General features: G+C 38.1%; 1 protein-coding gene across 4 annotated transcripts in view; it reads left to right on the top strand.

The window, feature by feature from the left end:
• Positions 1–22,023, top strand: part of LOC140742214 (serine/threonine-protein kinase PRP4 homolog) — a 101,124-nt gene extending 79,101 nt beyond the window's left edge. Inside the window, exons 10-18 of one of the 4 annotated variants that reach the window (XR_012102252.1) lie at positions 3,241–3,378; positions 7,708–7,861; positions 8,832–8,946; positions 10,370–10,521; positions 13,887–13,973; positions 16,079–16,804; positions 17,327–18,450; positions 18,758–18,811; positions 19,636–22,023. Coding sequence is in view for 1 of the 4 variants with exons in the window: in XM_073073042.1 (XP_072929143.1) it covers positions 3,241–3,378; positions 7,708–7,861; positions 8,832–8,946; positions 10,370–10,521; positions 13,887–13,973; positions 16,079–16,282 (850 nt within the window). In the remaining 3 variants the exon portion in view is untranslated. Of the gene's footprint in view, positions 1–3,240; positions 3,379–7,707; positions 7,862–8,831; positions 8,947–10,369; positions 10,522–13,886; positions 13,974–16,078; positions 17,264–17,326; positions 18,451–18,757; positions 18,812–19,635 lie in introns of those variants that run through there. The other 3 variants (XR_012102254.1, XR_012102253.1, XM_073073042.1) reach the window with 3 other exon arrangements.
• The last annotated feature ends 207 nt before the right edge of the window (positions 22,024–22,230 follow it).

Here is a 22,230-nt window from a genome sequence, read left to right as displayed (position 1 = left end):
GGACATAGGTTTAAATTGAGAAGGGAAGAGTTGAAAAGGAACTTGGGGGCGTGAAGGGGGGAGAACTTTTTCCACAGAGGGTAGTGGATATATTGGGGAAGCTATAGAGATGATTTTAATTACAATGTTTAAAAGGCATTTCGACAATTACATGAAGTGGCTTAGAGGTTTTTGTCAGCATGGACAATCTGGACCAATGGGCCCAATTTCCAGGCTGTCTGATTCTCTGATTGTCCTAGTTCAATCTGTGTTCAGTGGTATTCTCTGGTAGATTAGGTGAAGGTAATGCCATTGAACATCAGGGAGAGCTGGTTGGATTCTGTTGTGGAGGTAACAGCTGTCACTTAGTGAATATTACTTTTTGTGCCTGAATGTTACCAAAGTCTTGTTCCATATGAGAAGTGTTTGTGGAATTGTAAGTGGAATGGTATGAAATGCAGCCAGTGATCAACGTAGCCAGTCCCCGACCATATGTTAACCATATATCACAATCACAGCACGGAAACAGGCCATTCCGGCCCTCCTAGTCCGTGCCGAACTCTTAATCTCACCTAGTCCCACCTTCCCGCACTCAGCCCGTAACCCTCTACTCCTTTCCTGTCCATATACCTATCCAATTTTACCTTAAATGACACAACTGAACTGGCCTCTACTACTTCTACAGGAAGCTCATTCCACACAGCTATCACTCTCTGAGTAAAGAAATACCCCCTCGTGTTTCCCTTAAACTTTTGCCCCCTAACTCTCAAATCATGTCCTCTCGTTTGAATCTCCCCTACTCTCAATGGAAACAGCCTATTCACGTCAACTCTATCTATCCCTCTCAACATTTTAAATACCTCGATCAAATCCCCCCTCAACCTTCTACGCTGCAATGAATAGAGACCTAACTTGTTCAACCTTTCTCTGTAACTTAAGTGCTGAAACCCAGGTAACATCCTAGTAAATCGTCTCTGCACTCTCTCTAATTTATTGATATCTTTCCTATATGTTGGAGGAAAGGGTATTAATAAAGCTTCCGAAGATAAGGGGACACGAGGAATTCCACTTCTGAGACTGAAGGGTTAGTGTTTAACAACCACAGCCACCTCACTTTTGCCATCTTTAGCTCCACTCAGCATTGTTGCGTTTTCCATTTACTTTGTTTCTGCCAGAGGCCCCTTTTTGTAAATGGTTTCATAACACTACCCAGTTCATCTTTCTCATTTAGCACAAACCACAACTATACTGGCTTTGTTGTCTAATTGGGGCTTCATCGCATCAAGACTAGGTGGTACTCAGTCCTAATAATTTTGTTATGGGTAGATAGATGCGTCTGCAACAACTCATAGATTTATCCATTGTCTTGGTTCTCTTCCTGCCCCCACCTGTACCTATGTCTTCCTAATCTTGGCTAACTCAGATATTTGGACTGCTAGTGAACTGTTCTAAATAATGGCTGTTGAAGTCTCCTACTCACTGAACACACTTGCTATGTGGTGTTTTGAAATAGTATTAACCCTGAAAGAAAAATGATTTATTAGCTCTGCTGGACCCTGTGTGTCCAGTATCTTGGTTGATGACCACATCATTTGGTATTTTTGTGTGTTGCAATTTAGTTCAACAGAGTGCTTTTGTGACCCATTTCTGAGGCCATATAAAGGTTATTACCTTTCCTACGGATTTCAAGTCCTCTATGAAGGACAGTAGATTTCCTTCCTTAATGGATTTTGGTGGAGTTGATTTTTATAGCAATCTTGTTGTTTCACATTCCTAAGAACTGATACCAGCTTCATATTCTGTTAATTGGATTTAAACTACATAGCTTAGTGGTAGGATTGGAGTTTGTTCCTTCAGAATGTTAATTCAGGCCCCTGGATATTCAGTTACATGACCATAATGCTGTTGTACTTGTGACTAAGTGTTTGCCATACTAATAGAGCAAGTCTCCCTTGTATCGTGTAACTTTTCTTATGAAATGTGAATGTGTATCCTTTGTGAATGTGAATCTGTCTGCTCTTGAATTGTGATCAAACTAGTAGAGTTAATAATAGTTCTGCATGTTGATTTCCCCAAAGTGCATTAATGAAATTCTAACAGCTAGAGAGTATCTCATTCCCTCAATCTTGTCTGTCTTCCTGAAAGCAGCTGCTGCCTTGTTCAGTGGAATCAGAGAATTATGACACAAAAGTCAGCCTTTCCACCCATTAATTCTGTGCTGGCTGCTAATAGTGAAATCCCATCAGAACCATTCCTCTGCTTTCTTTAATTAGTCTGTAGTTTATTTTCATTCAATTGTTTATCCAACTTCACTCGCTTTTATCTGCCACTTGTCTGTCTTGCAGTCTCTTCACTATCCTATTATTGTTTACTATATTGCCAATATTAGCGCAATATGGAAATTTTGCCTTGCAGCCCAATGTCTATCATGTATACAGTATGTATATATTAAAGGAAATGGTAGTCTCAGTACTGGCCCCTGTAGAGCACTTCTCTACCATCCACTGCTCTACCTTCGTATTTATCCTGCTACTGATCCTGTGCTTCCAGGAATACCAATTTTGTGAATAAAGCTGTATGAATATTTAAATTTTATGGTTGTCTTTTAGTTAACTTAAATATCTCCAAGTGTTTTATCCCCTGGTCTGTTATCTCTAATTACTATGTTGCTAATTTTCTTGGAAATTCTTCATCATGTACCAAAGTTCAGAAAATTACCTGATCACTCCTACACTGCATATCACTAAGTTACTTCCATTCCCTTTTATCCCATAAAAAATTAGATAAGTTCCATGTAGTTTGTCAAATGCTGCTTGAAATTCCATACATCTGCAGCTGTTTCAGTTAACACATTTCCAAAACTTTATCAGTGTACTGAAATACTAATAACTCTTCAATGGGGTAATTTATGAATTATATTCTGAATGACTATTGTGAACATTTCTTGCTGTGAATAACACATTTTAACTGTAGACCATGAGATAACAGATTTTGAAAGTGCAGAAGTAGTATATTTGTTTATTTAATCACCTCTGTTTTCAGTTCTGAGGTCATCACAGCATCCATGTGTGCCATTTAGTAGATGCCATGGTCAGTTTCTGCTCCTGCCTGAACCTTCCCCTCACGTTAAAAGCTCATCTACTTGTATCGCTGACTGCACTGCATCAGTAGACTGCGTCAAAACAGTGTTCTCGTTTACTTTATTGGCATTCAGTTTTCTCCTCTTCAATAAAAATAAATTTGATTATATTTGTGTGGCAGGCAGAAGACTGGTTTGAAAGAGCTGGAGTTCTTAAAGAAATTGAATGATGCTGATCCTGATGACAAATTCCACTGCCTGAGACTCTTCAGGCATTTCTACCACAAGCAACATCTCTGCTTGGTCTTTGAACCTCTGAGGTAACTGACTGCTGAATAACTCTGTAAATTTAATCTTGACAGATCCCACTCAGTAACAATACTTTGCTCATATTTGATGGAGACAGATAAAAACTGGTTTGCTTGGTGGAGATGAATATAAATCAGTAAAACACAGGAACAAGCCCTTCAACCTACACCATGTCCATATCCCATCATTTTCTGCAGATTCGTTTGCCTATCTAAGATCCTCTGGAACGCCACCCTGGCAGAGTATTCCAGGCACGCTCCACTCTCTGTAATAAAAACAAAACTTTGCCCCTCATTTGTCCATTGAACGTAACCCCTTCACTTCAAATGAATGCGCAGTAGTATTAGAGATTTCAATCCTGAATAAAAGGTACCAGTCATCTGTCTGCGCTTGTGATCATCTTAAAAACCTCAATCAGATCTTCCTTTAACTCTAAATAGCTCCTTCTAGCATGTGACCTCTAATCTAGGCAGCATCCTGGTAAGCATTTTCTATACTTTTGTCCATAGCCTCCACATCCTTCCTATAATGGGATGACTAGAACTGAATGCGCTACTCCAAATGTGACCAAACACAGAAATTTATAAAGCTACAACATAATTTCCTGACTTTGAACCCAATGCTTTGACTAATACAACATCTTTACCCTCCTATGAACTTGTGCAGCCACTTTCAGAGAGCTATGGACTTGGATCCCAAGATCTCTCTGTACATCAACACTATCAAGTCTTGCCATTAACAGTGTACTGTCCCTTCACATTAGATCTAACATGCAATGCCTCATGCTTGCCTGGATTAAGCTCCATCTGCTTTTTTTCCACCCGTATCTGCAACTTGTACGTATTCTACTATATCCTTTGGCAATCTTCTACAGCATCACAAGTCTTGGTATTCTCTGTGATACTAATCCATTCATCGTAGGTCATTTTTATATATCACAAAGAGCAGAGTTTCCAGTATGGACCTCCAGCCAGAATACATTTACCATCAATTTCAAGCATCTTAATCTGCTGGATACCTGGGTGACCTGTCAGGAGAAGGAAAGGGAACAGGCAGCCTGTGGCCATTCTCCTAAATAATACCACTTTGGATATTTTTCTTTTGGGGGTGGGGGGGATATACTAGCAGACCTGGCACTGAGTTTTGCTCCTGTTCAGAAGGAGAGGAGGGAGAAGAGAAATGCAGTAGTGATAGGGGATTCCATAGTTAAAGGAGCATATAGGAGATTCTGTGGATGTTAAAAAGACATCTGGATAGCATTTTGCCTCCCAGGTGCCAGTGTTAGGAATGGGTCGGATCCAAAGCATTTTAAAGGAGGAAGGTGGGCAACCAGAGTAATGTTACATGTTGCTACCAACAATATAGTTAGGAAAAGGGAGGAGGCCTGAAGAGAGAATATAGAGAGTTGGTACAAAGCTGAAAAGGAGGACACCCAGGTTGGTAATCTCTGGATTGCTGCCTCTGCCACACCCCAGTGACAAGAAGAATAGGATGAATATATGTCTGAGCAATTGGTGCATGGGGCAGCCTTTCAGATTTATGGATCATTGGGATCTCTTCTCAGAAAGATATGACATGTACAAAAGTGGCAGTTACACCTGAACTCAAAGGGGTCCGATATCCTTGTGGACACATTTGCTAGAGCTGTTAGGGCAGTTGGTATACAAGTAGATGTAGTGTGTAGTGAGGAAGTACAGGCAGATGATGGGGGCAAAGTTGGGATGCGTTGAAATGTAACCTTAGGGTAAAATCAAAAAAGGCAATGAATACAGGACTGAAGGAGTTACTTGAATGCACACAGTACATGGAATAAAGTAGACAATCTTACAGCGCAATTAGAAATTGGCAGGTATGTTGTTGTGGGCATCCCTAAGTATTGGCTGAAAGAAGATCATAGTTGGGAGCTTAACATCTGAGGATACACATTGTATCGAAAGGACAGTGAGGTAGGCAGAGGGGATGGGAGGCTCAATTGATTAGGGAGCTGAAGGTGAAGGAATCCTTTGGAGGCAGTGATAATATGATATGGAATGATGGATCAGCCTTGTCAAATGCTTTACTAAAGTTCCTGTAGACAACATCCACAACTTTACTTTCAGTCAGTTTTGTCACCTCCTCAAAAAAGATGCACGGAATCCATAGTGAATTGGCTGTTTGGATTCAAAATTGGTTTGCAGTTCTCAGAAGGCAGTAGTGGACTTATTCTGACTGGAAGTCTATAGTGGAACCACTGCTGTTGGTGATAGAAAAATGAACTGGATGAAAATGTGGACGGGTGGGTTAATAAGTTCACAGATGATATAAAAATTCAACTTGCTTGCACAAAGCTGTGCTGACTGTCCCTAATTAGGCCACGGTTTTCCAAATGTTCATAAGAATCCTCTCCGTTAGCTCCCTATCACTGACGTGTGACTCATCAGTGATTGCATCTTTCTTATTTTTACCCATATAGACTCAGTGGATTAGCCTTCTATTATGTTCCCTCTGGGTGCAGTGCTGAATTGGCCCTGGTTAATAGTGCAGCTTCCCCTCCCATTCTTTTACCTCCTCTGTTGAAGTATTGAAACCTTGTAACTAGCATGCAGCCCTGTTCCTTTCTCAATCAATTCTCTCTACAGCATCATAGGTCCATATTTTAAGTTTATCACCCTTTCTCCTAAAAGCCCTAGCATCAAATGCATTTCAACCCCATCTGTCCCATCATGTTTATTATTTTGCAGATGATTTATAGGTTTGTTCTTCCTTTATAGACTTGCTGGTTGTGATACTTACCTTCCACTTTCTCATCTGGAGTTCTGATTCCCATCCCTCTGCCAAACTGGTTTAAACCCTCCACAGTGGCACTAATAAATCTTCTCGCCAGGATGTTGATTCTCCTCCAGTTAAGATGTAACCTGGCCCTCTTGTACAGATTGCTCTTGCCCCAGAAGAGGGTTCAGTGATCTAAAATGTTCAATTCTGTGCAGCTATCATGCAGTGGATGTTTAGTAATCAGAAAGGTTGTCTACAAGAGCCTGAACAAATAAATTACTCAAGCCCTATCATTTATAGAAACTTCCAAATGCAAGTGGTTTAGATAATCATAAAATTGCATTTGGCATCATGTGTACCTGAGTTGAATTAAGGAAGCTGACTTGAGGAAATATCACTTCTTTAACATAATTGGGAGATTAACATCAGTGATGGGTTTATGCTTTATTAAAATCACTTTTTCTCCACAGAAATCAAGCCACCATTCTGTAGTTGATTGTTAATAAGTGTTTAGGTTTTTCTTACTAGATGGCATAATCAGTTCCTTTACACCATTTAGAGAAAGAAGTCCTGATTAATTACTTCCCCATTAACTAACCCACCAAAAGAAAAATCCCTCAATCTTAAACTGTCAACAACAACCTGCATTCATGAGCCCGCTTAAGTGAGCAGACCAGAGCTCCTGAGAATGAAGAATTTGCAATAAACCAGTGATATAGGAGTAAGCAGAACTGCTTTTTCAGAGCCAGTATAGGTATTATGAACTGATTAGCTGGACCTGGACATCCCAAATACCTGAGACATTAATTCCGTGGTGCTGGAGCTATTGAAGTTGTTTGGGTTGACCAGTGCCCTCCCACCCATGGTGGTTCCGTATGATCTGTTATCTAAGAAACTTCAATATTGTAAAACTTGATAGAATTCATTACTTTTATGTCTATGTATCTGACAAACTTAAGAGTTTATTGAGGAAATCTCTACCAGAGTGGATAGACAAGAGTCAGTAGATCTATTTGGACTTCAGAAGCTGTTCAGCAAAGTGCCTCGTAAAAAGTTGAATCACAAGGTAAGTGCCCATGAGTTGGAGGTAATATATTGATGGAGGATTGGTTATCGGGCAGCGAATAGAATAAGGAGGTGAGTTGAGGTGCCACAACAGTATGTGGTGCAACTACATCTGTTTGCAATAGCTTGATGGAAGGAAGTTGTCAAATTTACAGAGAATGTAGAACTACATGAATGGTATGTTGTGCAGGAAGATACAAACAGCTTGTGGAGATATTAGTAGGTGAGTGGGCAAAAATTTAGCAAGTGGAGTATAACATGAAAAAATGTGAAGTAGTTCATCTTGAAAGGAAGAATAAAAGAAGGGATTTTTAGCTTTTGGTTTGGTTAAGTTTTTTGGCTTTAAATTGGCATCATTTGGTATATTAAAAAATATCAGTGCCATGTACAACTTGAAGAAAGTAGAAAGTTTCTAAATTAATATAAAATATATTGTATACTACCAAAACCACATTTATGAGTAGTACCTCTGCTTTATTCTTTATCTAATTTCAAGTACTAAAATTATCTACTTTATCTTGCAGCATGAATTTGCGTGAGGTACTGAAAAAATACGGGAAAGATGTCGGCCTTCATATAAAGGCTGTAAGGTCATACAGTCAGCAACTGTTCCTTGCTCTGAAGTTGTTGAAGAGATGTAACATCCTACATGCTGATATCAAACCTGACAATATTCTGGTAAATTACACTCCCCATCCCTAATAATAGCTCAGAAGAAGATATGTTGATATACTTATGTTTTATTACAGTAATTGAGATTCACTTTGGGTTAAATAGTAAGGAACGTAACCTTGCTTTGGAAAGAGCACTACCTGTTTTGATGCACAGTTAATTCTTTTTAAATGAACTTTTAAATCATTTACATTATAACAGACACCTATGGTATAAAGATGCAGAGTGCAGGCAGCCATTTTAGTGCATTGCACATTGTATAATTCTCTACATAGGATCAGGACTGTTTAAATACTTTTATTTCAATGTGGCATTATGTCTTAAATAAAAATTTGGACAATCAGCTGTTAAGCCAGGTACAAATGTGGACCAAAATGCAAACATTTTCATTGACGCAGTTGGTACAAAGACTGATTGTTACGTGGTTGATGATGATGCTGCAAGCATAAAAACTTCATCCTAGTAAAGTTAAGTAGTTGGAAATCTTTTTTTACATTGGAAGCAGAAGTCTTTTAAGTAGTTTAAGTTGTTAGGTAGATGATTTTATATTATTAAATTTATAAAAGATTACTCTAGTCCTATGTAGCTACAGTAAACCAAGAGATTTGTGTATATATTTATTCGTAAACTAATTAACTGACCTGCAGTTTTTGATTGAAATGGGTAACAAAACCATCAGATCCACCAGGTTTCTTTGAGGCTGGCAATCTCCGCTCCTTCACTGTTGACTGCTAAATTCAGAATATGTTGATGTTTGTGATTGTTTTGTTAGTGCCATAACACAAGATCTTTAGAATTATGTTTTCTTTGAAATTAGTATCACTGGAATTGATCTTTTTCTTGGGGTTAGAAATATCACTTATTTTATTAAAAAGACATTATTTATGCTGTTATCAAATCATGTGAATTGATCCTGTGGGCATTAGTAAGTAATTACAAATGTGCACACCAGTTCCAATTTATTTCTGTATTACAGGTAAATGAATCCAAAACAATCCTAAAACTTTGTGACTTTGGTTCAGCTTCACATGTGGCTGATAATGATATCACTCCATACCTTGTCAGCAGATTTTACCGTGCACCTGAAATCAGTAAGTTTTAAATCTTTATTTCTCAGGGAAAAAATTCTGTGTATGAAATTGCAATAATTTAGTTGGAATTTCTCCTTTTATCCATTTGAGTCTCTTGATTACCAATGTTTAGTATGACCAAGAGGTAAACCTTTGCACAACTTCCAAAGTCTGCTCCGTTGCTGTTTTGTAATTGATCAATTGGAGGCATTTACGTGGCTAAGCAGCCACTGTAGCTCCACATGGCCATGATGTGCCAGTATTAGAGAATCAAGCTTGTTTGGTGTTGGTGAAGGCAAATGGAATGTTGGCTTTCATTGCTAGAGGGATTGAAGTTAAGAGCAGGGAGATAATGCTGCAACTGTACAGGGTACTGGTGAGGTTGCACCAGAGGAAGGATATACTGGCTTTGGAGGTGGTGCAGAGGTTCACCAGGTTGATTCCAGAGATGAGGGGGTTAAACTATGAGGAGAAATTGAGTCGCCTGAGACTGTACTTGCTGGAATTCAGAAGAATGAGAGGAGATTTTATGAAAGTGATAAATAAAATAAAGGCAGGAAAGTTGTTTCCACTATAGGTGAGACCAGAATTAGGGGACATAGCCAATGTTCGGGAGTAGATTTAGGACGGAGATGAGATGGAATTACTTTTCCCAGAGAGTGGTGAATCTGGAATTCTCTGCCCAGTGAACCAGCGGAGGTTATCTCAGTAAAAAGACAAGGTTGGATAGATTTTTTGCACAGTAGGGGAATTAAGGGTTGTGGGGGAAAGGAAGGTAGATGGAGATGAGTCCATGGCCAGATCACCATGATCTTACTCTTATGTAATGTTAAGATCCATTCTGTTGTAATTTTGTTTTTTCACACCATTCATTACACTTTTTGATGATTTTAGTGTTAGTAAACATTTAACATCTAGACTTTTGACCTGAAAGTAAACTGCTCTAGGCTGCACTACCTCAAAGGGGGAGTAGCAGACCACCCCCTGAAGCCCATTCGCAGTTGGAAGTCAGCACTGACACTTAACTCCTGCAAACATCAGCACAATAAAGAGACTAAAGATTTTTTTAATGAATTATGCTCTCTGCCAAACTAATTCTTTTATAGATTTCAATAATTTTCCTTCTAAAGTTTTTGCCCCATTAGTAATTGTGTTAATAGTGCTACATAAATTCAGCTTATTCTGTTGTTAGTAACCAGTGTGCCAGTGCAGTCTGAATGGATCCTTGTTCTCCTCCCTCTAAGAAATGTGTTTTTTGCAATGTATCCAATGGGATCAGATCATAATCATTTCAAGAATTGTTATTAATGTATTATCATAATTTGACATATTTCATTTGCTTGACAGTTTATATATATTTCTGTAACTTTTAGCACTTGATGTTTCAGTTTAGTAAAGACATTGAACTCTTCAATTTGTGACTCCATTTGCTTCTCTTTTTCAGTCATTGGGAAGGTTTATGATTATGCCATCGACTTGTGGTCTGTGGGTTGCACACTCTATGAGCTATACACAGGAAAAATCTTGTTTCCTGGCAAAACTAACAACCACATGCTCAAACTCATGATGGATTTAAAGGGCAAAATGCCAAATAAGGTAAGAAATGAACTTGGAATTTGATATCCTTTTATTAGATAATGAGAACTTTCATTTGCAATAAGCATTCAGGTTTGGTTATAGTGGAGTTCTGATTTGTTATCTCATATTGCAAAAGGAGGCCCTTTTTAAAAATTGAAGTATTGACGTGTCTAACTACAGCACAGTACAAAGGGGTTTCTCAACTGGGGTTCCCTGGTACCCTAGAGTTCCATGCGAGATCCTAGCACTGGCAATGGTGGGCAGTGACCAAGCAACCCTGTTAGCAATCTTGTTAGAGGTCTCTCAGCCCAGTATGGCAGTGCGCAGTAGGACTGTGTTTATTTGGTTGAGCCCACTCTCAGTTTTTGACGCGAGATAGGAGAAGCCGTTATTCATTGGTGAGTGCTGTATTGCATGGATAGGGGGACAATAGGCTAATAATTGGTGAGCACTGTTGCACAAAGGAGAGGTTGGTAGGCTGATGAGCATGAAGTGTGTTTTCTGAGCATTGAATGGACTCACCCAATTTGGCTTGTGGACATCAGCCTCTCCCTCCCAAATTACACCCCCCCACCCCCCCCACACACACACACACACACACGCACACGCACACACACACTTGTGCACTGCTGATTGACTTATGGGTGCTAACAAACTCTACTGGTATAGTAGAAAATTGGGGGGAAATTCTCATTCTAAAGGAATTTTTGCACTCCACGATTCAACTGCTGGACTGCTGCTCTGCTGTTGTAAATGTTGCAGAAGGTGGATTGTGTAAGTTAGAAGTGAATTGTACTGTGAAGTGCTTATATTTTTTGTAGTTTTCTTGCTTATTATGCCATTCTTATTATGCAACAATGGACACAAAAGAATGTCCGTCTTTACAATGAAAGCTACTTATCAATGGGTTTTACATGGACTGGTGATTCAAGCTGTCCTGTTCCACTGTGCCTCGTCTGTGGCAAGCAACTTACAAATATTGCAAAGGCTCCAGCAAAATTGAAAAGACACTTAACTACAAATCACAGCCATATGACACATAAAAGTCCTGTTTATTTTAAATGGTTATTGGAATCAACAAGCAGAGTAAAGCTTTTGTTAATAAACTCAGAGTAAAGAGCAGAAGTTATTAAACAGAAAAGGAAAAGTCACACAGTAGGCAAAGTCCTAATTATGCCAGTGTGGAAAATTATAGTGGGGTAAATGCTTGGACAAGATGCTGTACGAGAAATTGAAAAGGTTTCACACTCAAACAGTACAATAAGTCAACTTGTTGATGACATGATGCTGAAGAGGTTTTGTGTGATAAACTGAAAAATAGTAGCATCGCTGTCCAGGTTTTAAGTCAACAGATTTCACCAATAAATGTCATGTTGCAGCATCTGTAAGGTTTGTAAATGATAGTGAAGTTCAAGAAAACTTTTTCTGTTGCAAAGATCTGCCCGAAACAAGCAAATATATATTTAATATTTTGTCTTCATATTTGGAAACAAAAGGTATGTCTTGGAGGTACTGTGTTAGCGTCTGTATTGATGGTGCCCCATCAATGGTTGGCTGCATGAGAGGTTTTGTTTCTCTTGTAAAACAGAGTTCTGTTTTTAAAACAACACTCGGCATCAATCTTCTCAATAAATGTTCATGTTGTAAATAGCATTAATTAAAATCAATTTATAACTTTTATTTAAAACAAATTACCAAGCCTACCTTTAAAAATTAAATCCCATTTTGGCTTAAGCCAGTTATTTAACAGAAATCTGTTATGTTTGACTTCGAGTTTTTAAAATTTACAAAAGGGAAAGAAAGATCAATTTCAAGAAAGGTAAGCTAAGCTTAACTAGTTTATTTTTCAAGAAAGGTTGGCTGAAAATTCATTCTCTACTTAAAAGAGCATTGTCAATTATTTTTGGATTATTGTATCTACAACTTACTGATCACTCTAACATACCGTGAGCTGTAGATATAATAATTTTTACACAGGGATTCCCTTGGTCCTGAAATTATTCAAGGGTTCCTCCAGGGCAAAAAGGTTGAGAAAGGCTGTCTTAGGTACATACATATAGCTAGGGTCCCTAAGACTTTTCCACAGTACTGTATTTGTCAACGTAGAGCAAAGAGCAAGTTTGTAAATCTGATGGGAACAAATGTTGTTTGGACTGGCGGATGGAGTGCTGCAGGAGCAGTGTGGGACAGGTGGCAGAGAAGGAATGCCAGGGGCAGAAGGAGTAGGTGCAGACACTAGTGTCTGAGACACTAGGCAAGATAATTTGATTTCAAACTGCTAGCTTATTGATCATTACAGAATGTCTCTCTGGTGCTTTCCACTCTCTTCCCCTTTTCCCAACCATGATTCCCCTCTCCCTGCCCCTTCCCACTCTCAGTCCACAGCAGAGACCCATATCAGAATTGGGTTTATCATCACTCACATGACTCATCATTGCCATGAAATTTGTTTTAATTTTGCACCAGTAGTACAGTGCAATATAAAAAGATTACCACAGCACTGTGCAAGTCTTAGGCAACCTAGCTATGTATATGTGCTTAAGACTTTTGCACAGTACTGTAATTTTTGGGAAAACCTGTGATAAGTTTCATGGAATTCAGTTAAGGGATGCTGGCTATATCTGTCTAAATCTGAGTCAGACAGATATGTGTTAAGCTAATATAAAATCAGCCCACATGGCCTACAGGGATTCGAGTTAAACTTTTTTTTTGAAAAACTGAGATCAGTTGCATATCATGGACTAGAATTATCTATCTGTTTGGTATTTTTTATCAAAAAGTCAACTAACTGTTCCTAGCAGTTTTTCGTTAACATTAAAAACATTTTGGGTTCTTAGATGTTAGTGGAAAGTGGTAGATGTATTTGAATTTAGGACAGTCTCTGGAGATGATATTGCATCCACTAAGAGTGGAAGCTCTATTCAAGTTGCCTTTCTTTATTGCTTTATCCTTCCCGTCTCATGAGCTCCTTGCCATTTCAGTGATGCCATTGAATAATTCAGATAGTCTTATTAAAACTAAGTCCCATTCTATGGATGTTGTATCTTCTATGAAACTTCTCGTCTTCACAGAAACAATTTTTTTTACCAATGCATTTTTGTGCATATACATCTTTGGAGCAATGTTTGTATTCTTAGCAATGAATTAACTTATTATGTAAAATGTTTTGTTTATTTGCAGTCATTTTCTCTTTTGTTTGCTAAAAGGGTCATATTTGTACACCATACAGAGTAGGAGGGCAGTAGGTTTGGCTTTTTTTTAAGTGTTGGCCATTGCACTTTTCTGCGATTTGTAAAGGGTCATTCTGCATCAAATGATTAAGTAGCATCTATCTGGCTTAGTGTTTCTCTGCAGGTATGTGAAATGTATTTATTTCTTTTCAGATGATCAGAAAGGGTGTCTTCAAGGACCAACACTTTGATCAGAATCTGAATTTCATGTATATTGAAGTGGATAAAGTGACAGAAAGGGTAAGTGAATTGTAGTTCCTTAAAGTTTTTGGTTTCTACTTTTTTAAAAAGCTCATCTTGGCAAACAGTTGAAAAACCTAAAGGAAAACAGTTTTTTTAAAAATCAGTTTGAGGATTACACCCTCCTATTTCAGTTGTTAGTCAAAAGCACGATTATTTGCTGAAGTGCTTTCATTTAGATCAGTATTTCATTTGTGTTGATAGCGACGAGCAACAGTTGAAATAAGAGAACAATTGAATTTTGTTTTGAAATTTGGCATCAGTGGCTGCGTGTAAAGATATTAGACAAAGAACAGATGCCTTCTTACAGCGAGGAGGGTAACCTTGAGATTTTACCTTTGTTACCGTTTTACACAAATGTAGGAGTTCCGCAAAGTGCGAGGGGAGACATTAGATAAGGCAGTGCTTTGTATCTTGAAACATTTTGCCAACACTTGCATTTCTCCATGTTCCAGTCATGTGGGTTAGAATCTTTCCAAATCTCTAGAAATATCAATTGGATAATGGCAGAAACACCATTTAGGTTGCCAACAGTTTAGGTTGTCTCATTTGAAAATAAAACTTCAGGAATTCTAGCTGCTATGAGGTCAGTATTTTATTGCAATCCTTGTTCAATCATTGCACATTTGGATTAGTACTACGGTAATTAAGAACTTATATTGAAAGTGTCATTGAGTATTATTTCTAGTATCTTGATAAATGAGATACTGAACGCCGTTTTCCATTATTCACTCCAAATCCAATTCATGTACCAGGGGTCTTCATGACAGTCTGCATTACTTCAGTTGTCAGAGACATAAAAGGAATACATTTTAAAAGAAATTGAAGTGCTAATGATTTTCCTTTATCACATAATACTATGCAGAAATCAAAATGGTGAACATTAGATATAAAATGATGTGTGTTTTAAGTTGCCCTCAGATACGATAAAATTTAAAATGCTGAATGCAATAATAGACATAGAAAGCAAAGCAACATGCTTTATTTAAATGTTATTTTACTTAGAGGTGCAGAGTGGAACAAACCCTTCCGGCCTTTGGAGGTGCACTGCCCTGCAGTCCTCAATTTAACCCTAGCCTAATTACAGGACAGTTTGCAATAACCAATTACCCTACTAACCGGACTGTGGGGAACCCAGAGAAAATCCACACATTCCACAGGGAGCACGCACACACACTCCTTACAGCTGACATCAGAACTGAACTCTGAACTCCGCCCCGAGCTGTAATAGCTCACAGTAACTGCTACACTACCGTGGCACCCATTTTAGTATTACACCTACACTATTACACCAACAAAACCCTGGCGGATGTACAAAGAAGCTTTTCAAATTATATGTCATCATTTATGTCCTCAATATTTCAGCACAATAGCAGATAAATATTATTAAATATAATCACTGTTTACATTCATGTACATCAGCCAAATGCATATTGTGTTCATTTCATATATATATGTGATTAGTTAGTCTATCCAGCTTTGTTAATTGACTGGTGAACATTCACCAGAACAATTATTTGAAAAGAGTTTTTTGTAGTTCAATATCTCATCAAAAATTGCACTTCCAAAAATACAGCACATATTTTTCTAAAATAGTGACATCATTCTTTTGTATTTTATCCTCAATACTGTGAAATTTAGCTTATTTATAATTGGGCAATTAGAAATGGTGTTCAATGCCAGTGATGCCCGGACACTGGAAAACAAATAAATAAAATCTTGGGTTTTTTTTTAAACTTATCCTAAGGATTTGCTGCAAATTTGTATCTGATTATGAAGCCAACGACTAACACGGTCATAGAACATCAACTATAAACATATCATACTATTTACAAAATGCTTGTAGCTTTGTGGTGTAAACACAATGAGAGTACCAATAGTGGAGATCCTATAATATGCCAAGAGATATCACTCTGATCAAGAAATTATTTCTTGTCCGGGCTGACATATTTTACAGAGCTACAGACTTGATTGTTATCGTACACAGCAATGTTTTTGGCTTCAGTATGATCGCAACACAGATGAACAGGGCTGAGTTCTGAATGTTTCACATCAAAGTATATTTGGACAGAAGCTAATTTTTTTTTTTGTTTTTGTTTATTTAGGAGAAAGTCACTGTTATGAGCACTATTAATTCTACTAAGGACCTGTTAGCTGACATGATTGGTTGTCAGCGTTTACCAGAAGATCAGCGTAAAAAAGTTCACCAGCTGAAAGACTTGCTCGAGCAGATTCTAATGCTAGACCCAGCCAAGCGTGTCAGCATTAACCAGGCACTGCAGCATCCGTTCATTCAGGAGAAGATTTAATCAGAGCATTTAACGGGTTTGAGCAATTAAACAAAGACTGGAAAAGTCAGAGAAAAGTATTTTAGTATGTGTGAAACATGATGTTTACCGTGAAATATGCATGAAGTTAAATTAAAAGAAAAATGTTACTTCTCACAGGAATATGAGTGACTGTAAATATATTGATTTGTTTTTTCCAAATTGTTTTCATTCTTTCACTGTAGTTTAACTGCTAAGACTGCACACAAACCGTTTATTAAAATTATTTTAAAATCTTATAAACAATGGTATTTTGTGGAAGACTATTAACTCCAAATCTGCAAGATATATCTTTGTTTTTGTGCAGGCTTAGCCCATCCTTGTCTCTGTGACAATGGCCAAGGTAAAATGATGTTTATATTCACATTTTCCTAGGTGTGTGTACGCAGGCCAGCATGCCCTTGGTGTACTCAGTGCCGAAGGGGTCTGTCCCTACCTGTGCCTGCTCGCAGGGATGGTCACATCATTTAAAGCAGGTTGTGTACCACTTTCAGTACACTGAAGGTAAGCTAAACCATCAACATTACTGGTATATTAGCATTCATTGTCACAGATAGGCAGAACTCATAAATTAGAGGTTATAGCATCATGGCAGAATGCCTTGCTCGCTGGTGACTGTGATAAGATATTAAGTAGCTTGTGAATTTGCTAATGTACTGCTGGAACTATGCCAGTTGATAGTGTTCAGAGCGCGGAAGCTTGATGAGTCTAGCACCTTCAGTGTACTGTTTACTACCATTTGAAGTTGTTATAGAATTGTGGTAGAAATTTGTCAATGCCAAAAAATTCTGTTTCTTAGTAAATCTGTACCTATAGTCCATTAATAAACAGAAGCAGTTTCATTTAGTCATTAAAATGGAAAAAGATTGGGGTTTTATATTTCTTTGTAGATGTCTAAAATATGAGACTTCACTGAATTTTTAAAAAAAAAATTAAAATTAAGAAATTGTTTTACAGTAAGAATATCCATTGCTGTGTTATGTGCTTTGGTTTCATTATTTGTGATCATGTTGTCTCTCAATACAGGCAAACATAACCCTCCACTCTTGAGCAAAGCAGCTGCTTTTTAAAGCGGTAATTGCTTCTTTACCTTTCTTTTGTACATTTAATTTGGATTTTAGATCTTTTTCTTCTTAAGATGAGTTCTGATGAATTTGAATTATAGTTCTGTACTAATTCCCTTCACCAACATAAGGTACTATTTGAGTTCACAATGGGAGAGAATCCTTAAACAGCTGTCCCTCCCCAACACCACGAGATCCCACATCCCTCACTTCCTCTGTCTCCCCCCCCCCCACCCCCCACGCAGCTTTCACATGCCAATTATCCTTTGGAGAAGGAATTAAATTATATTGCACAATGCCTTTGAAGGTAAGTTGGGGCATTTTGTCAGGTAGCTGCAAGTTCTTCCTCCACCTAAAGTTACTTATGCATAATACCAGAGAGTTTTGGCAAATATTTCAGATCTATATCGATGATTGAAGTATTAACTTGAGCAGGTGTTATTACAGCTGCTTCACAAAAGCCCAAGGTGCAGTCAGACCTCTGTACAACTACAGTGGTGACTTGCTGAGTTGATCTCATTTCTTTTAAACTGTTATCTATCCCTGTTATCTTGGTATGGAATGTTTAATGGGCACCATTTTCTATGTATACATGACATTTTTATCCAGCAATCTTTTGTACAAAGTAATGCAAAAAATAAGATTATCAATTCACATATCAGTGCACTCAACATAAATTTCCTTTAGTTGCTGTAAACCTTTCACTAAAGAAATAAAAACTGGCAAAAACAATTTGTGCAAAGGAGTAGTTGATTAGTTTCCTAATGTCTATGCTCAGCATCAGTTTAGTTAATGATCTAGCTAATTGCAAAAGTACCTTTTTAAAAAAAATGACATTATTTATTAGAAATGTCTCAATAATTTCAGTGAAAGGTCAGCACAGTTCACAAAGCTGTATGGAAGTCTGATCCGGTTTCTCTGTTCTGCAAAATAACTAATGATTTGTACTGTTTTCTTACTTCCTTCAATGGTGCTGAGAGAGAAAGGAAAGCACGTTATGTTGCTATGCTGGAGGGCAACAGGCCACGTCACCTGGTCCATGGGCCTGCTCTGAATGAGACACCTTCTCCTTCATCTCTCCACAAGGTCATTCCTGACAGCATGCCTAGATAAGCATTTCAAACCAGATGAAAAGTGCATTTCTTGCAACTGTTACCTTTTAAGAAAATAAAACACTTTGAATAGTGACTCTTCTAAGGATTCTTTGCTTTGCTTCATTTGTGATGTATGTAAAGATTTAAATTAAGTTTTGAGCATTTTAGGCTTGAGGCATTTTCTCAAAATTATTTAAATTCCTTTTATGGCAAATTCTTTCACAGGCTTTTATTTTTAAAGACAGCACAGCAAAATTTAAGGGATCAAGGTGTTTCTTTACTTGTTCTCTGTCTCTTAGGTGCAACCTGAAGGGAGACGATGCATATTGCAAGAGCGTGAAGACTGAATTAAGGTTTCTGTCCCATAAAGACATCACTTGCAGTGACTTTAAGTAACTGGATATCACTGTTTGCTTGGGATTTTTCAATTACATGGTGGCCTTAAAACCTTCGCTACTAAATCTCACATAGCAGGGACCAGTATCTTTTTAATTTTACTCTTAAGTGAAAGGTTTATAATTTGATTACAGTTTCAAATGAACTGTGTACTAATTCATAATTTTGGGTAGTCTATTTAATAGTGTAGGATTCGACTATCATTGTTACTTTGTAAGATCGAAATACACAACATTTAAATTTTTATGAAGTGTTTGTGATTCCAAGACCAAAGTTAAAATCTCACCCTTTTGTCAGACGATCTCTTTATATTGAAATAAACTACTTTCTTGAAATGTAGCAAGGTGTTAAAATCTTTAACTATGTCTAATTTGAAGTCTGCAATGCTATTTTAATGGTAAATCTTGGTTTATTCTCATTGCATTCTTTTGGTAGAATATATTGAGGTTAAATGTGAAAATTTTACCACTGAAATTACAATGACTAATAACCCGTAACTCAATTATTCTGCATAAGAGTGTCACAGGTACCATAATGGTAAGCAGTGATGGGCCAAATGGTCTAATTCTGCTTCTATATCTTATGGTCTTTATCTTATTGTCAATATTCAGATCTGACTCCCCATTTCCCTGATTTAATATTGTACTGCACTATGGTTTTATTGGAGAGGATCTAGTAAACAATCTGTAAAAATTGAAAATTGAGAGGCAATTCATAAATAAGATTTTTTTTCTTATTTGAATCAAGTTAAACTACTCTTATCCTGTGTTTTACTCCATAGGTGGGGACCACTTTGTAAATTGCCTCCACCTACGAATGATGATTCATTGTCTTAGCATCGACACAAGTCACTGACATCAGAGTTCTACAGTGTTGAATGAAAGTGAAGATGGTTTCACACAATTATTTTTTCAATACATTTATACCTGAGAGTATATTTGTATTGTATGTTTTTTTTGAAATATTGTATATATGTTAGATTTTTGCCAATTACTGATTGTTGGTAATAATCATTCTTAAACAGTTAAAGAAACCCGTAAATACTAAACAGTAGTGACAATACCATGAAAGGATACAGTTCATCATGTAACATGTAAATATACTTTGTAACGTTTAAACTATGTTTTCATTAAATCACTTCTATATAAAAAAAAACAATTTAGTATGAATGAATGTTTCATTTGCAGATTCATTGAATGAAGGTTGAATATAGCTCCTGGTTGCTGATGTCAAATCTGCTTTGGATTTCTTCCTTTGTAATGAATGTTGAGACTGCTCCATGCGCTGTTTGTGACTGACAGACTGAGCTTTGTTGTTGCACCCCACTTACCTTTTTGACACCCCTTTCTGTATCCATTCTGATGAAGTGTCACCACTGCACCTTAAAACGGAAAGATCAATTATTAAATGAAGCCTCCTGCCTTTCAGATTGATTCAGCCTCAGTCTTCAGCCGCTTTGGTGTTGCAGCCAGTGAAGGAGATGCAATACTGACTAGAGTCTTGAGGAGATGGGTTGAAAGTGAGAGCAGGTCTCTTATGAGGGCTGTAGTTAAGAGTTCAGTGATACCTGCCCACTCTACCTGGTTGGCTTTAATTATGTCAAATGACTGCAGTGGAGGATCTCAAGTCTCTCCTAGACTACTTGAACAAGTGAGAGCAAGTATGGCCTTTGTATGAAGTAAAATAGAAAATTCTGGGAACACTCAGCAATTCAGGCAACATCTGGGGAGTGAGAAAAGGAGTGAAATACGCATGCCTGCAAACTTTTATTAGAGTTGGTGGTCGGTTCACAAAAGTACCCTGACCTTCATACCTTTGCAGGCCTAAGGAGAACAGGATTGTAGCCAAAACATGACTTCTGACAAACTGTCAAGTGTTCCTTTTAATATTTTTGACCTAAAACGTTAATTGAGGTGCATTAGCTCCTAGGATGGAGCCCTGCAGCCAGCAGGCTAGCACTTCACTATTGCACAAGTTGAGCAAAAGTGGTCTGTTGCCTAAGCTGCGGGTGACACAGTGGGATACTACAGCTGCAGTTTCACCAACCCAGTGACCTAGTGTCAATCCTAACCTTAGCTGTTTTCTGGTTTCCCTTGGCTGCTCCAGTTACCTCCCACATGCCAAAGACTGCTTCATTGGTCATTGTAAATTACCCCAAGTGTAATTGGGAATAATTGAATGGACATATCAGAGAGAATAGGTTATAGTGGAAAGATGAGGATTAATGTTGCCATCTGAGCTAGCTTGGGCCAAATGGCTCCTTTCTAAGGAAAAACATGCCTCCCTCTCCCACTTTCAAATCTCTTACTATCTCGTCTTTCAGTTAGTCCTGATGAAGGGTCTTGGCCCGAAACGTCGACTGTACTTCTCCCTATAGATGCTGCCTGGCCTGCTGCGTTCCACCAGCATTTTGTGTGTGTTGCTTGAATTTCCAGCATCTGCAGATTTCCTCGTGTTGTGGAGTTTGCCAACCCTCCTGTATCCATTACATAAGAACCCAGTTTCCATATTTACCCAGTATTCAAGGTACTACATGTCCATTAAAGACTGCATCCTAAAGGAGACCCCAGCAATAGCTCCAATGGAAGGCCAATTTTCAATTGACAGACACTGAAACTGGGGGGGTGGGCAGTTTGTGTTCTCTCTGTCTTGGTAATCCATGGCAGGAGTGAACATACTTTTGTGTGATCTGAGTCCTCTGAGAATTATTTATTTGGTACCATGCCCTTCCAGCCCAATGACCCTGTGCCACCCAATTATGCCCATGTGACCAATTAACCTACTGACCCAAATGTCTTTGGAAGAGAGAGGAGTCTGAAACAGCTAGAGAAAACCTGCGTGGTCACAGGAAGAATGTCGAAACTCCTTACAGACAGTGGAGGAATTGAACCTGGGTCACTGCTGCTGTAATACCATTATGCTAACTGCCTTGCTACTGTGCTGCCCCCCAGTGGACAGTATTTTGGCAGTGACTTGTTTCAGTGAAGCAACAACACAACACTGGACAGATAATGTTGGGGGACAGGGACAGGAGTAATGATGGGGTCTTAGTGAAGCACAAAATGTTGATGTAGGTAGAGCAAGTATTTGCACATTGTGGGTGGGGGTAGAGTATAAAAGTGAAGTCCTATTATAACTGTACAGTGCACATGTATTTTCATTATATTTCAAAATAAATTCTATTCATTAAAATATATACAAAAGAAGTGTGGCTTTCTTTCCATTTGTCAGTCTAGAGATTGGTAGCGTTTCTGTCACCCAAAGGGACCACATATATGGTAATATAGAGCACTATTACCATCAGTGTGGTCCCCTTGGTTGATAGAGACTGTTTTACATAGGGCCCAGTCCCTCAATGTTTGGTGGCAATTAGACC

This window comes from Hemitrygon akajei, chromosome 20 (assembly GCF_048418815.1).
Source record: "Hemitrygon akajei chromosome 20, sHemAka1.3, whole genome shotgun sequence".
NCBI lineage: Eukaryota > Metazoa > Chordata > Chondrichthyes > Myliobatiformes > Dasyatidae > Hemitrygon > Hemitrygon akajei.
The sequence above is the reverse complement of the archived record's forward strand: the minus strand, read 5'-3'. Positions and strand labels throughout refer to the sequence as shown.